We start from the raw sequence: 13,667 nt of genomic DNA on the forward strand, positions 1-13,667 counted from the left end.
TACTGTAAAAATGCCGCACTATAAGAAATTCTAGAATGGAATAAAGGTTTGGGCCACCAATGACTCTCTCTAACCCAAAATCAGACCCAATGGAAGAGAACCATTTTGGGATTTTAATAACCCAACAAGAAGCCTACAAATTGCCAATGGACCACAGTGACAGGTGGCCATCTGCTTCACCCACGTGGCACCACGTGGCATGCATACATGTCTTGACAATAATCCTTTATTTATCCACAAAAATAATACAAAACTGAGGAAATTTGAGGAGGGAAGAAGGTAAATCCCTCCCAACGGTCTCTCAAAGTTGGACTTGGACTCGGAGAAGGTTAGAGCCGTCCAGTTTCTCTACTTCTGCGCGGTGCCTCTCTCTGATTTTTTTCTCACAGCCACATATATAAAAAATAAATACTTATCCACAGAAAATCCTTTGTTTCTCTCCAATTTCTTCTCAAATTCCTCTTTTCGTTTCAAGCACAAACCAAATTGTAACCCAAAAACCGCAATGGTTTGTGTATGAAACACTGCCAAGTTTCGATTTTTATCAAAAATTCTAGGTACATTTCTTGGTCTTGATCACATCCCATGTTGTAATTTTTGGTGATCAACCCTACAGCTTTTTGCTTTTGTTATTGAATTTAGTGGAATATTGCAATGTGGTATGAAAATGTAGGGCAAGTGAAGAATGTGGTATTAGAAAGAAATTGGAAAACCCTACTTTTGATCTTCTGTTTCTAAATTTGTGGTCTTTTACAGACGTGGGTTAGGTTAGTTGGACAATACAACTTGCTCATTCTTGTAGTTGAGTTTGATCCCCTTCTAGTATATTAAAATGATTTATAGTAGTTTAGAATATCGCTTAAATACTTAATTGCTGTTAGTTTATGAATTTGTTCTCATCGTATAACTTTTTTTCTGAGATTGTAGGTACCATATTAGAATCTTCACAAGGATTCAATCAATTTCCTTTTGATTTAGTGACTTTTGGTAAAAATAATTAAAAAAACCTTACCACTTAGACAACTATTGGTTTCTTGTCAAAATGTTTGGGTTAAAAAAATCACCTGCAAAGATTGCTCAAGCTGATTCAGATGCCGGGAAGAACACGCTTAACCCCGCAAGAAGAACTTCTTCGGAACCTATGCTTGTCACCCCGGATTTCAGTAACGAAAAAAAACCATTAGAGCAGCAGAGTATGCAAGAGTTAGAGAAATATGCCGTTAACAAGGCCGAGGAGACAACAAAGAGTGTCAACAACTGCCTCAGGATTGCTGAGGACATCAGAGGGGATGCGACAAGGACACTTGACATGTTGCACCAGCAGGGTGAGCAAATTACAAGGACTCACATGGCGGCTGTTGATATCGATAAGGATTTGAGTCGGGTAACCTCTCCCCGTTGTCATGATTTTAGTTATTCCTAGACGATTTATATATTGCTTGTGATACCTATTGATGCATTCTGAAAACAGGGTGAGAAGATTTTAAACAATCTTGGAGGCATGTTCTCAATGCCTTGGAAGCCGAAGAAGACCAAGGATATTTCGGGGCCTGATTTGTCATTAGGTTTGCTTCTGTTATAATCTGCTTGCTTCATATCCTAATTCTTCAAAACTTCATGAAGCTTATTGCATCTGTTGATCATGTTCAGCTGCACCCAAAAAAGCTGACCCACAGCAGAAGGAAAAGTTGGGTATAGCTCCGAAAGGGCGGTCAGCTCCTGCGACGCCTCCTCCCGAAGGATCAGGTGCCTTGCAAAAAGTCGAGGTAAGTTTTTGCGATTACGATTGTCAAGAATATGGCTACGTGCTCTCCATATTTACTCATATGGGACCGGTTTGTGAATATCAGCATGAGAAGGCAAAGCAAGATGGTGCTCTTTCAGACCTAAGCAATATATTGGGGGATTTGAAGGGTATGGCTATGGACATGGGAAGTGAAATCGACAGGTTAATATCTTTGTTCTTCTCTGTGAACTTTCTTCACGATTTCATATACATGTTCGCATTATTGTTAATAATATGGTAAATGCAGGCAAAACAAAGCTATTGATAGTCTCTCTGACGATGTTGATGAGCTTAACTCTCGAGTGAAAGGTGCCAATCAACGTACACGACGATTGCTTGGGTGAAGACCAACAGCCTTACAAATACCAGCAGCCTAACATTAGTTACTGTAACTACAGAAATCTTTTCCACTTTCGATTGTATATAACTGGTTTCCCCCTATTTGGGATATGCATGCAATAAAAGGAGCCATTTTGTTCAGATTTCACCATACAGCTCTAAATCACAATATATAGTTCTGCATTTCAATTTTCTTCTCCTCCACTCCTTTTTTCTTCCTAACTTTTGGATCGAATAAATCAAATAAGATCCCGGGATGGGACAGAAATAAGGGGATAATGGCGGGAAGAGAATACGGGAGTGAAAATCACTACCGACACCAACTGTGTGAAGAAAGTTTGAACATTTACAAACACTGCAATCTGCAGTTGTACAACAGGCAATCAGGATGCCTTCCCGCTCACGTTTCCTCACTCTTCACAGGAGTCCAGTTATTTCCTGGGACGGCCTTTTTCCTGGAATATGAAATATAACCCCCCAACATATCCTATAAAAACCCCAAGCACCAACACGCTTGTTCCTTCACAAACCAAGAGAATGTACACTCCCCACTGCTCCTAATAATCCATCACCACCACCGCTACCGATATCAACAGACTTGATACCGCCTACACCGGCTCCACTACCACCGAGAACTTGCCCCGACGCCAGAATCCCAACCGTGTCGTGCACCTCCCCATCATGGTTTCCAACATAAGTAAGTTTCTTCCTTGTGGCAACCAACCTAGTGTAGCTAAATTCACCCCTAATGATGCAAAGATAATAACGATATATATTTATTGACATACTTTAAAATACAGATATGTTGACTTTTATGTATATAAATTACTGAAAACAGTAATTACCGATTAAAAAAATAAGACACAAAAATGAGTCAAGTATTCAATATATTGATGAATGGAGATAATGGAACGGATAATGAGCCTCACACGGCAATTGTAATTATAAATTCAAGTCCTTCATGTGCCTCTTGCGCCTTTCCTTTGCATTAAACTCCCTTTAGTTTTACTACTACAATTCCATCACCATCATCATCATCCCAAACACCTAAAAAGTTTCTCCCCTTCTAAACCACTCCCCCCTTCCCATCTCTCTCTCTCTCTCTCTCTCTCTCTCTCTTCCCAAGAATGACGAAGAGCTCTCTCTCTTCTTTTTCGTTTCCCTCCTCCACTTTCGGCCTCCGGCGGCGTTTTCTAATGGCCGCGGCGGCATTCTTCATTTCACTACTTTTTGTCACATCAGCTGCCGCACCCATCTCTAACCCAATCAATGTTACGCCAAGAAACCGCCACCACCACCGTAATTGCGATCATCCGACTTCAGTTTCGGAATCGTCGAGTGCCCAGTTACGTTCTTTGTGCCTTCAACTCACACACCACAGAATATTCCACGGCTACCTTCCCCTCTCGCCGCCACCACTATCCTCGTCGAGCCCCTCACAGCCGGCTCACGACGACCATCAAGATCAAGATGGTCACGAGATTGACCCAAGATACGGCGTCGAGAAGAGACTCGTCCCCTCCGGTCCCAACCCTCTTCACAATTGAAAGTGCAAGTCCATTACCTCATCGTCAAGTTACCCTGCACCCCAAGTAACGTCCTCATCAAACAAATATCTGAATATTTTACCACGAATATATAAATACTTATCGTTCTTGATCGGTTCTTGAGCGTTTATTGGCATCTTTCATCACCAAAGTCGTTCTTGCCCGGCTCATTTCTTGATCCAGCAGCCATATTCGTGTCCATTTTCCGTCTTCATAACGAAATGATGAACGAGAACGACGATCATGCATGTGGACCGGTATAATTTGCTATCAAGGAGTTTAACTAGTTCTTTAGTTCCTTAATCCTCTTGTTATAATTAGTGCATTAGTTTTCTTAATTAATTAGCACTCATCGGCGTATGTACACTCTATTTTCATATTTGTTTTTGAATTAATCTTCACTATCCCGATAATTTAATGAGAAATTAATTCTCGTGGAAGCGGGAAAAACAAGCATGGAAATGGTCCCATATTTTCCTGAATTGATGTTCTTCATGGGATCGGAGCCGCCAGTTCAAATTTGGGTGGGTGGAGGAGGAGATATCGTCATCATGTAATTCAAAAGAAGCCCATGAATATCATAAATATATTTAAAGCTATAGCTTTCTTTTTCGAGGTCAAAGTAGACATTTTGCTTTCGAACATGTACCATGTGGGTCCGAATTTAAAAGTTTTCGTGTGTGTACATTAAGTTGAAGCTTTTTCTATGAATACGTGAATTTAATTTAGAGTTTTAGTTTGTGCTTTCAATTTTTTTCGGTTTGCGAATAACGCTTTTCTATCTTAAGTATTTTTATTTTCTTGTCTAATAAGGTGAAATATGGATCGCATATATCATGAAAGTGAAATTTGATAATGAAATGCGTTATTGGGTGTAAACGGAAATATTTGTATTCCTCAACACACTTGCTTATTTGAACAGTGGCAAGGATTAAATCGAGTTCTCATTAGTGAAATATGTAGCAAAAAAATATGCCCTACCAGCGAGTTTAAAATGCTATTACAAAAAATAAGTAAAATGAAGTTCAAGTGTACAAAAAAAATATGCCCTACCCCCAAGTTTGAAATTCTCCCTCGTTCAGTACTGCTCAATTACCACTTAGTAATACAGTCTGATGATATTATTATTCGCTTAGAAGTAAGAGGTCTTAGATTTGAATCTTGTGAATAATAAACTTGATACCAAATTAAACTGCTCATTATGTGATTTAACCGAACTCTCACTCGCCTTTAGTGTAAATATCAATTAGTAGAGAAAAGAGAAAAACGAGAGGCCCAAAAAAGCCCATAGTACCCCCATAGAAAACTAAACGAGACAAGGCCCAAAGAAAAAGCAGCCGGAAGGAGGCCCGACCAATGAGAATAAAGAAAAAAAAATAAAATGAAAAAAAAAGAAAAGAAAAAAGGGTCACCGACGGGAGGAAGAAGGCAGAGTTCCAATCTCTGGAGAGGAGAGATCGAAGAAGCTCAAGTGAAATCACTAATCTCTCAGGTAGTTACTTAACAAATCATAATTAAGGACAGAGTTTTGGATCTAATCATATAATTAAGTGCCACTTAATTAATCCGAGTGGAAAGTGTGTGTGAGTGAAGAAGTCCGAGATCAGAGATCTGCTGCGAGATATCTCCAAAATCCCCTTTTGGAGACGACAATGGTGGTTCGTCTTCCAATTGCCGCGTTTTCTCTGGTCCTCCTCCTCGTCTTCCCTCCGCTGCTTCTCGACGCCAAAACCCTCAAACGCGACAGTAAGTCCTCGACTCCTCACACCTCTCCCTCTCTCTCCCTCTCTCTCTCTCTCTCTCTCTCTCTCTGCGAATGTGATTGGGGAATTATGGAAATGGGTGGTTTTTTGTGACAGTGAAAGCACTGAACGAGATCAAGGCTTCGCTGGGGTGGAGAGTGGTGTACGCCTGGGTAGGCGACGATCCGTGCGGAGACGGCGACCTTCCCCCGTGGTCCGGTGTCACTTGCTCCACTCAAGGCGATTACCGAGTCGTCACCGAGTTGTAAGCACACCACTTCTTCCACCTTCCATTCGATTTCGCTCCAAAGTTTTTAGCTTTAACCAAAAATTATGTGTTTATGTGTTGTTTCTTGTTTTGCAAATTTGCAGGGAGGTGTATGCAGTGTCAATTGTTGGGCCTTTCCCTACTGCTGTCACCAATCTCTTGGATCTCACTAGGCTGTAAGAACACACGCCTCTTCAATCTACTGATATTTAATTTATCCAAAACTATCACAATTAATACAAATTGCCGTTTCAAAATCTATAAATTTATCAGATACAAATGCATAAATCAATAACCCTCTGGTTGTTTTTAATTTTTTTCAAAACTTAAAAGTTTGATCTTTGTTTTGAAGAATCTACTATATCTGTATGTGACTCTGTCTGTATCACAGGGATCTCCATAACAACAAGTTAACCGGCCCTATTCCTCCGCAAATCGGACGTTTGAAGCGTCTCAAAATGCTGTAGAGCCCTTTTCTTAATCCTTTTTAGTTTAAGATAATTTGTCTTGTGTTCAACACATGTGCATATTTTTCTAATAGAAGTCTTCGTTTTTATATTTTTGATCGTTTACTAATTCTTGTTGCTTCTCAGTAACTTGAGATGGAATAAGCTACAAGATGTCATTCCTCCTGAAATTGGTGGATTGAAGAGTTTAACCCATTTGTGAGTGAATTCTGATTCTTTCTTTCACAATGAATTTGCATTTTTCTTGTAAGGACTAATTCACCATGATTTACTGAATAATTCTGCAGGCATCTAAGCTTTAATAGTTTTAAAGGAGAAATCCCGAAGGAGCTTGCTAATCTTCCTGAGCTTCGCTATCTGTATCTGCAAGAAAATCGCCTTGTTGGGCGGATTCCTCCAGAACTAGGAACTCTGCAAAATCTTCGGCATTTGTATGTTTACATAACTACACCTAACACTTTGTAAAGTTAATTCATCTGTATCTTGTTAGTTGTTACTAATGTGTGCCATTCTGATGCTATTTGTTCATAGGGACGTTGGTAACAATCATTTGGTGGGTACTATTAGGGAACTCATACGTATTGAGGGCTGCTTTCCCGCTTTGCGTAACCTGTAAGTTAGTCCCAGTTGGCGAATACATAATTATCTCTACCTCAAAAGTATAAATGACATGGTAACTGAAGTGAATCTTTTTTGCAACTGGGGTATCTAGTTACCTAAACAACAACTATCTTACCGGAGGAATTCCAGCACAGCTCGCAAGCTTGTCCAAACTGGAAATACTGTATGTCTCTCTCCCCCCTCTCTCCGTTCTTGTCCCGATGGGCTGTTTCTAATCTCTTGAGTTAAACATCATCATTTGGATTAGTTTCATTACATTTTGACCTGACACGAAGTTTGTTGGTTACAGGTACCTATCTTACAACAAGATGTCTGGGATAGTTCCATTAGGACTTTCCCATATTCCGAGACTGACGTACTTGTGAGTTCCTTTTTACGACATTTCTACTCTTTGCGTTTGTGCTCGACTAATTGGTATTTAGGGGGTAGTTTCATCAAAGATCAAGGGCTTGCCTCCTTTTTTATATGGTCAACTTGTACTCTGGAAAGTAAACAACCTTGATGAAGGATCTACCCATTACTGCCTTAGATTAAGGAAAATTAGTCTGCAGTTTCATTCATTCCTTGTTCTGATTTTTATCAATTTTAGGTACTTGGATCACAATCAATTTTCAGGAAGAATTCCTGATGCCTTCTACAAACACCCGTTCTTGAAAGACATGTGAGCTTGTTTGCCTCCGGAAATTGGAAACTTCGAATTACTAAAACTATGCAGCAATGTGTTTGATATTTTGGTCCATTGTTTTCTCACAGGTATATTGAAGGGAATGCATTCCGACCAGGTGTAAAACCAATAGGCATACACAAAGTTCTCGAGCTCACAGACGCAGAATTTCTCGTCTAGTCAAGACATCAAGCTATTATTTACTTGTTAACAGGTTGTGTTTTGTACTGCCCAAACGAGGGTTCTTATAGTCTCGGAACAAAAATGGAAATATATATCGATGAAGTTTTGCTGTCGCTAATGAGTTCCTATGTTGCTTAACTCTGCAAGGAGTTTGCTTATAAGAAAAATTAATAAAAATGGTTTAAAAACTTTGAGTTTTAATGAAAATGACAAAATAAAGGGTAAAGTGAATAGTATTATGATTGATTTTTTAGTATAAAAATATGGTTTTTTGTTAAAGTAAACATTACTGGTAGCTTTTCGTTAAAGTTCCCCCGCTTATATGGTAAATAGTAGCAGGGCTTCACATTAGTTGCAGAACTAATGCATGTTTTAAATCATAGTATAGAAATCAACCGTTAATTTTTGGTAAGAAAAATCTCGATACTACAAGTTTTGTTTAGTTCTTTTTTATGTGTTGAAGGTTAGGAATTCGGCAATCAAACATTAAAGCTTCGATTCAAGTCTTGTCAACTTGAAACGAACATCGATCACTGCCTAAAAAATCCAACTGCTTGTCAACTTGAATCCGCAATGGATTCATGAACTGCCCTATTGATCTCGACCGAGCTGCAGCCGGAAGCCTTCTCTACTCCTCCGTTTCTCATCAAATTCCTCATTCATCTGGCATCACCATGCTCCCGTGAAGCTGCATGCAAATTCGACAGCAAGACATAGACCCCGATGTGACATTCAAGGTGAAATGCTCTCCAAGCTACTGCTTAGTCAAGATTATTTACTTGAACTGGGTATACTTTGAATTATCTCCTTTGCCTCTTCGAAGAACCCAGCACGGCATAGAAGGTCAACGATACATCTGTAGTGTTCGCTTTTTGGCTCAATGTGTATATCCTACGCATTTTATCAAACACCTTCATTCCTTCGTCTGCCATGCCGGAATAACTGCAAGCAGTAAACACAAAAATGAAAGTTACATCATCCGGCCTAACCACCTTTGCTACCTCCATGCATTGCCATTCCCGAAATCATCGCATTCCAGCAAACCATGTCTCTTTGCAGCATTTCATCAAACAGTCCACTAGCTAACTCCAATCTCCCACATTTGGCATACATGTCAATCAGACCAGTGGTCAATCGAACACTCAACCGCAACCGAAGACGATTCAAATACGAGTGAATCCAAATCCCACTATCCAGAGCTCCCAAATGAGCACAAGCACATAAAACACTAACAAAAATCGCCTCATCGGGTTCTGTATCCTAAGCTGCATCAACTGGAACAAATAAAGACCTTCCCTGAAACAACCATTCTGCACATACCCAGAAATCATGGCACCTCATATCCCCCTGTCCCTCACCGGAGCTTCGTCAAAGAACAATCTCGCCATGTCAAGACTGCCCACCTTTGCAAACCCAGAAATCATGACCTTCCATGAAACTAAACTTCGGCTAGGCATTTCATCGAACACGTACAGTGCTCTCTTCACGTTATCAAACGCACAGTACATAACAATCAGAGAGTTACCCACAAAGATTTCAGAAACAAAACCCAATTTCAAACAGAACCCATGAATCAATTCCCCAAGACGACACCTTTGCATCCTCGCACAAGCCTTTAGCAAATAAGGGAGGGTATAATTATCTGGGCACATCCCATTCTGCAACACCTTGGTAAATACATCGACGGTCAGGATGAGTTCGTTTCTGAGCAGCAAAGCTTTTAACATTGTGTTTTAGAAGCAGATTGTGGGCTGTGGGATGTGTTGGAAGAGCTTCCAAGTTCCAATCATGGGAGAGGCTCCCATGGCGTGGGTCTGAGCAGAATGCCAAGAGTCTGCTTACGGCAAAGCTGTTGCTGCCGAGCCCGGATGTGAAGACTTGGGCGTGAGCTTGCTGCAAGTGCCTTATGTTCCTGCATTTCTCCAACAATTGGAGACATGTGCTTATATGGGGATTCACCTTCTGCTCAAATGATCGAAATGTTGGTTTACTATCCTTCGTTTAAAAGGCCATTGTTTTGGTTTCACCATATAAAAAGGAATCTGATAAAGGTATCACAACGAATGCTTTCATAGCTCAGTTGGTTAGAGCACCCGTTTAGTAAGCGGGAGGTCTTGAGTTCAACTCTCAATGAAAGCATTTGACCTTTTTTATTTTTTGACCTTTTTGTGTTGGACTTAAGCTGAGCCGGCTATTTATTTTTGGCACATTTGTAGTAGCAAAGATTCGTTCAATTTTTAGTGGGGAATTTAGCTAATAAATCTTTGATATCTAAGTCAGTTTCTTTGAAAATAGAGAGAGTTTATGGCTTAACGGGATAGCGCAAAACTTACTATAAATTGATGGAAAATAGGGTATTTATAGAACTAGATTTTTGGCACATTTGTGGTAGCAAAGATTCGTTCAATTTTCAATGGGGAATTTAGCTAATAAATCTTTGATGTCTAAGTCAGTTTCTTTGAAAATAGAGAGAGTTTATGGCTTAACGGGATAACGCAAAACTTACTATAAATTGATGGAAAATAGGGTATTTATAGAACTAGGGCTGGCCACATGTGTAGGGTTTTTCATGACATGTGTCGAAATTTAGTTGGCCAAGATATGTCATCCATTGGATAGAGTAGGAAATAATTGTCCCAGAGATATTATTGAATTTTATTGTGATTCCTTATTTGATTGGGTTGATTTTCAATTAGAAAAGCATAAAGATAAGATTTGGTTATTAATGATATCTTTAATACCTTTGATCTTTCTCCTTATTAAGCTTGGTGGAGTTGTAGCCACAAGTTCATGTCTTCAGGAGGGTTGTAAAATAAATATGGTGCTTACCAATTTAATAGGAGCATCTTTATTACTTGTCACTCCAAAAAAATTCAGATTATCTTTTGCTGGACAACATTTTTATATATTATTATCAGTCACGTATAATATCAATTTGTGACAATTCATTGGATTGATGAGAGAAAAATTATAAAACCAAAATTGCAATATCACACACAAACCCACTATTTCAGTTAAACATAATGATTGCTACAACAAAATTATCTCAAATTGGAAAAGATCGATAGCAGGATAAAAGAGATTTTCAAAATCTTAAAACTGTGAGTGATACGTACATGAACAAACACTGGATTTTGACATACAAACAAATTACCCTACCTAGATTTATCCTTATCCATATTATGTATTTCAAAAAAAAAGGACTATATATAAACAAGATTTTTCTCCCAGGTTTACTGTGTGTGAAAAAATGGAGGTTAGAGGAGCAGCCATATTTTTTATTTGTGTATCGTGGTTTTCATTAGGTTTAGCTGAGTACGTTGAAGTGAGAGTCAAGGGAGTGACTTCCATAGCCACCACAGATGATAACTTCATCTGTGCAACTTTGGACTGGTGGCCTGCTGACAAATGTGACTACGGTCAGTGCCCATGGGGGAAGGCTGGCATTTTTAATCTGGTTTGTATCGTCTTTTTCTCCATTGAACACTGCTTATCTCCTTACAGTTAATGAGTCTTTTCTCGTTATATGTGTTTCTAGTCGTACTCTTTCATCTTCTAAATAAACAAATTGGTGAGGATCTTAAACTTTGCTCGTATTTGCAGGATTTGAGTAACAAGATCTTGCACAATGCTGTCAAGGGTAAGTGTTTTCTGAATAAAACTTTGAGAATTCGATTATCGAAACTCTGACGTTTAGTTCTGCTTGCCTAATCCGTGATTGGCTTCACTACTTTCGTTTTAAAATTAGAAAACGTTGTGTTGATGAAGGACTGAATTTGTTGGAAAATTTTCAGCTTTCAATCCAATGAGAATCAGAGTTGGAGGCTCATTGCAAGATCAGGTCAGTTATGGTGTAGGGTTTGGAGATAAATCATGCAACCGTTTCAAGAAAAATGATTCGGGTTTGTTCGGATTCAGCGAAGCTTGCCTTCACCATAAAAGATGGGATGAGCTCAATCAGTTCTTTAACAAAACGAAGTATGATAATTTCTCCATATAAAGCAATGCGGGAAATAAGATGGCACTTTGAATTACTAGTCACTCACACGTTCATTTTTTGCAGAGCTAAAGTCACATTTGGTTTGAATGCCTTGCATGGGAAGAAAGTATCTTCTGAAGACAAAAGTCTTCGAATCGGCGATTGGAACGCTCAAAATTCTCGTGATCTGATGGAGTACACAATTGCAAAGGGATACCAGATTGATTCATATGAGCTTGGTAAATGACATTACTTCCTTTTTTTTAAATGCGGACTTTTTTTAGTAGTTAATCGCTCTGTAGAAGGATTGTGAGTTCTATATATATAACTGTTGCTCATTTGACTGCAAATGCCAATAGGGAATGAGCTATCCGGGAGTGGAGTATCTGCAAGAATAGAAAGTGAGCAATATGCAAAAGACATGAAAAAGCTCAAAGAAGTTGTGACAGAATTGTACCCCGATGCCTCAAATCGACCTAAGGTTTTAGGCCCTGCTGGATTTTACGACAAGGAATGGTTCGAAAACTTCCTGCAGGCCACGGGGCCAGGCGTTGTTGATGGTGTAACTCATCACTTATACAATCTTGGTCCAGGTAATACAAATATTAAAAATCATCACTAAGTATTGATTTTCGGCAGAAAAATGTATGTGATTTGGGGAAAATCTTATGATTTTTTTCAGGTGTTGATCCCGAGCTTATTGACAAGGTTCAAGATCCATTTTTTCTGTCAGAGATAGCTCAAACATTTTACGACTTGTCGAATACAATCCAGCAGTTTGGGCCATGGTTGGAAGCTTGGGTTGGGGAAGCAGGTGGAGCTTATAACAGTGGTGGCAAAGATGTCTCACATACTTTTGCTGATGGCTTTTGGTAAACACATTTTTCGCCTTTACAATTTGGGAACTGAATTTCTCACTTCTTTGTTCTCTCCGTGTACATTATGGAGTGACAGACAAAACGAGAGTGTGAAAATCGATACCCGAAAATCTATGAGCAAATATAAACAAATGTGTTGATTGAAATAGGTATTTGGACCAGCTCGGCATAACATCGACCTACAACCACAAGGTTTACTGCAAACAAGCCTTGATTGGAGGGAACTATGCTCTACTTAACACCACCACATTCATCCCTAATCCCGATTATTACGGGTTCGAATCTCCGCTTTAAATTTGAAATGGTTATCAAACAGTACCGAAGTTCGTTAAACTTTTCTAAGTCTTTTCTGCTGTTTTTTCCCCTACCAGTGCACTCTTGTGGCATAGACTAATGGGAACTAGGGTTCTTTCCACCATGAACTTTGGCTCTCCTTATCTGAGAGCATATTGCCATTGCACAAAGAATCAGGTATACCTCAAAATTTCGGACCTCAAACCCTAATTAGCCTTTCCTTTATCAACATTTATAGGATCTTAACATATTTTGTTACAGAAAGGGGTCACACTACTTCTGATCAACATGTCCAACACCACGACCTTCGACGTCGCTGTTCTCCCCGATTATAATTTGTACCGGAGGCAAATACTTACGACGAGAAAGTACGGTGCTAAAGGTGAACCAGAAAGAGAAGAGTATCATTTGACACCAGAAGGTGGCAACATTCAAAGTGATGTGGTGTTGCTCAATGGAACTCCTTTGAAACTCACAAACGCATCAGACATTCCGGAAATGAAACCAAAACTCGTTGATCCCACTTCAACGATCAGCGTTGCGGCGGATTCAATCGTCTTTGTATCTATAAAAAATTTCCATGCCCCGGCCTGCGCTTAATCGAAAATCTTTCTTACATTTTTTTGTGTTCCACCTTTCTTTGTTCTTAGATTAAAGGTTTCTAGTATTGGTAGTATTAATTTGCAGTGTTTTTTTATGTAATTTTTAAGTACTTTTTTCGAAACAGAAGAATAGCATAAACTTTTCATGGAGTTTTTCTTAAGAATTTTGAAAGCTAAGAATCATTGCAAAGAAGAAATACTTTCCTTTCACCAGGAAACCCTAACTTGTGTGCAAAGTAACCTCAAGCTTTCTTGCCAGCATTGCCCTAAAACTAGCCTATTAACGAGCTTTAAACA

General features: G+C 39.2%; 3 protein-coding genes, 1 non-coding gene and 1 pseudogene across 6 annotated transcripts in view; 4 read left to right on the plus strand and 1 right to left on the minus strand.

Moving 5' to 3' along the window:
* Window positions 1-443: 443 nt before the first annotated feature.
* SNAP30 (soluble N-ethylmaleimide-sensitive factor adaptor protein 30) lies at window positions 444-2,266 on the plus strand. The gene is made up of 6 exons (XM_068469508.2): window positions 444-557; window positions 928-1,384; window positions 1,472-1,565; window positions 1,651-1,766; window positions 1,851-1,948; window positions 2,034-2,266. Exons 2-6 carry the CDS (start codon window positions 1,043-1,045, stop codon window positions 2,128-2,130), a joined length of 747 nt encoding a protein of 248 aa, XP_068325609.1. The 5' UTR covers window positions 444-557; window positions 928-1,042; the 3' UTR covers window positions 2,131-2,266.
* Window positions 2,267-5,067: 2,801 nt separating this feature from the next.
* On the plus strand, window positions 5,068-7,730 carry LOC137731440 (uncharacterized). Of its 2 annotated transcripts, none has more exons than XM_068470544.2 (12): window positions 5,068-5,164; window positions 5,266-5,418; window positions 5,532-5,679; window positions 5,787-5,858; window positions 6,074-6,145; window positions 6,276-6,347; window positions 6,437-6,580; window positions 6,681-6,761; window positions 6,862-6,933; window positions 7,060-7,131; window positions 7,360-7,431; window positions 7,524-7,730. In XM_068470544.2, the coding sequence occupies exons 2-12, from the start codon at window positions 5,325-5,327 to the stop codon at window positions 7,612-7,614; spliced, it is 990 nt and encodes a 329-aa protein (XP_068326645.1). In that variant the 5' UTR covers window positions 5,068-5,164; window positions 5,266-5,324; the 3' UTR covers window positions 7,615-7,730. The 2 variants fall into 2 exon arrangements, with proteins under 2 accessions (XP_068326645.1, XP_088544117.1); XM_088687991.1 differs by having other exon boundaries at window positions 5,070-5,164; window positions 5,251-5,418.
* Window positions 7,731-8,002: 272 nt separating this feature from the next.
* Window positions 8,003-9,757, minus strand: LOC137731323 (pentatricopeptide repeat-containing protein At5g66520-like; annotated as a pseudogene).
* TRNAT-AGU (transfer RNA threonine (anticodon AGU)) lies at window positions 9,683-9,756 on the plus strand. The gene has a single exon. It is a non-coding gene; the product is annotated as a tRNA-Thr (tRNA).
* A 1,110-nt stretch (window positions 9,758-10,867) lies between the features above and the next one.
* Window positions 10,868-13,667, plus strand: part of LOC137731324 (heparanase-like protein 2) — a 3,133-nt gene continuing 333 nt past the window's right edge. For both annotated transcript variants that reach the window (XM_068470427.2, XM_088687501.1), the window contains exons 1-9: window positions 10,868-11,074; window positions 11,221-11,257; window positions 11,412-11,595; window positions 11,681-11,835; window positions 11,956-12,189; window positions 12,279-12,468; window positions 12,624-12,749; window positions 12,846-12,945; window positions 13,030-13,667. The exon at window positions 13,030-13,667 is cut by the window's right edge and continues 125 nt beyond it. In XM_068470427.2, coding sequence (XP_068326528.1) covers window positions 10,868-11,074; window positions 11,221-11,257; window positions 11,412-11,595; window positions 11,681-11,835; window positions 11,956-12,189; window positions 12,279-12,468; window positions 12,624-12,749; window positions 12,846-12,945; window positions 13,030-13,368 — 1,572 coding nt within the window. In that variant the 3' untranslated portion in view covers window positions 13,369-13,667. The remainder of the gene's footprint in view (window positions 11,075-11,220; window positions 11,258-11,411; window positions 11,596-11,680; window positions 11,836-11,955; window positions 12,190-12,278; window positions 12,469-12,623; window positions 12,750-12,845; window positions 12,946-13,029) is intronic.

This window comes from Pyrus communis, chromosome 16 (genome assembly GCF_041283825.1).
Source record: "Pyrus communis isolate YQ-2024b chromosome 16, ASM4128382v1, whole genome shotgun sequence".
Classification (NCBI taxonomy): Eukaryota; Viridiplantae; Streptophyta; class Magnoliopsida; order Rosales; family Rosaceae; genus Pyrus; species Pyrus communis.

Bases quoted from the DNA above. Each gene is read 5' to 3' on its own strand.
- SNAP30 (XM_068469508.2), top strand. From the start codon at position 1,043: ATGTTTGGGTTAAAAAAATCACCTGCAAAGATTGCTCAAGCTGATTCA. The intron at 1,767-1,850 runs GTAAGTTTTTGC...TGTGAATATCAG, and splicing joins GTGCCTTGCAAAAAGTCGAG to CATGAGAAGGCAAAGCAAGA. The intron at 1,949-2,033 runs GTTAATATCTTT...TGGTAAATGCAG, and splicing joins ATGGGAAGTGAAATCGACAG to GCAAAACAAAGCTATTGATA.
- LOC137731440 (XM_068470544.2), top strand. From the start codon at position 5,325: ATGGTGGTTCGTCTTCCAATTGCCGCGTTTTCTCTGGTCCTCCTCCTC. The intron at 6,762-6,861 runs GTAAGTTAGTCC...TGGGGTATCTAG, and splicing joins TTTCCCGCTTTGCGTAACCT to TTACCTAAACAACAACTATC. The intron at 7,432-7,523 runs GTGAGCTTGTTT...GTTTTCTCACAG, and splicing joins CACCCGTTCTTGAAAGACAT to GTATATTGAAGGGAATGCAT.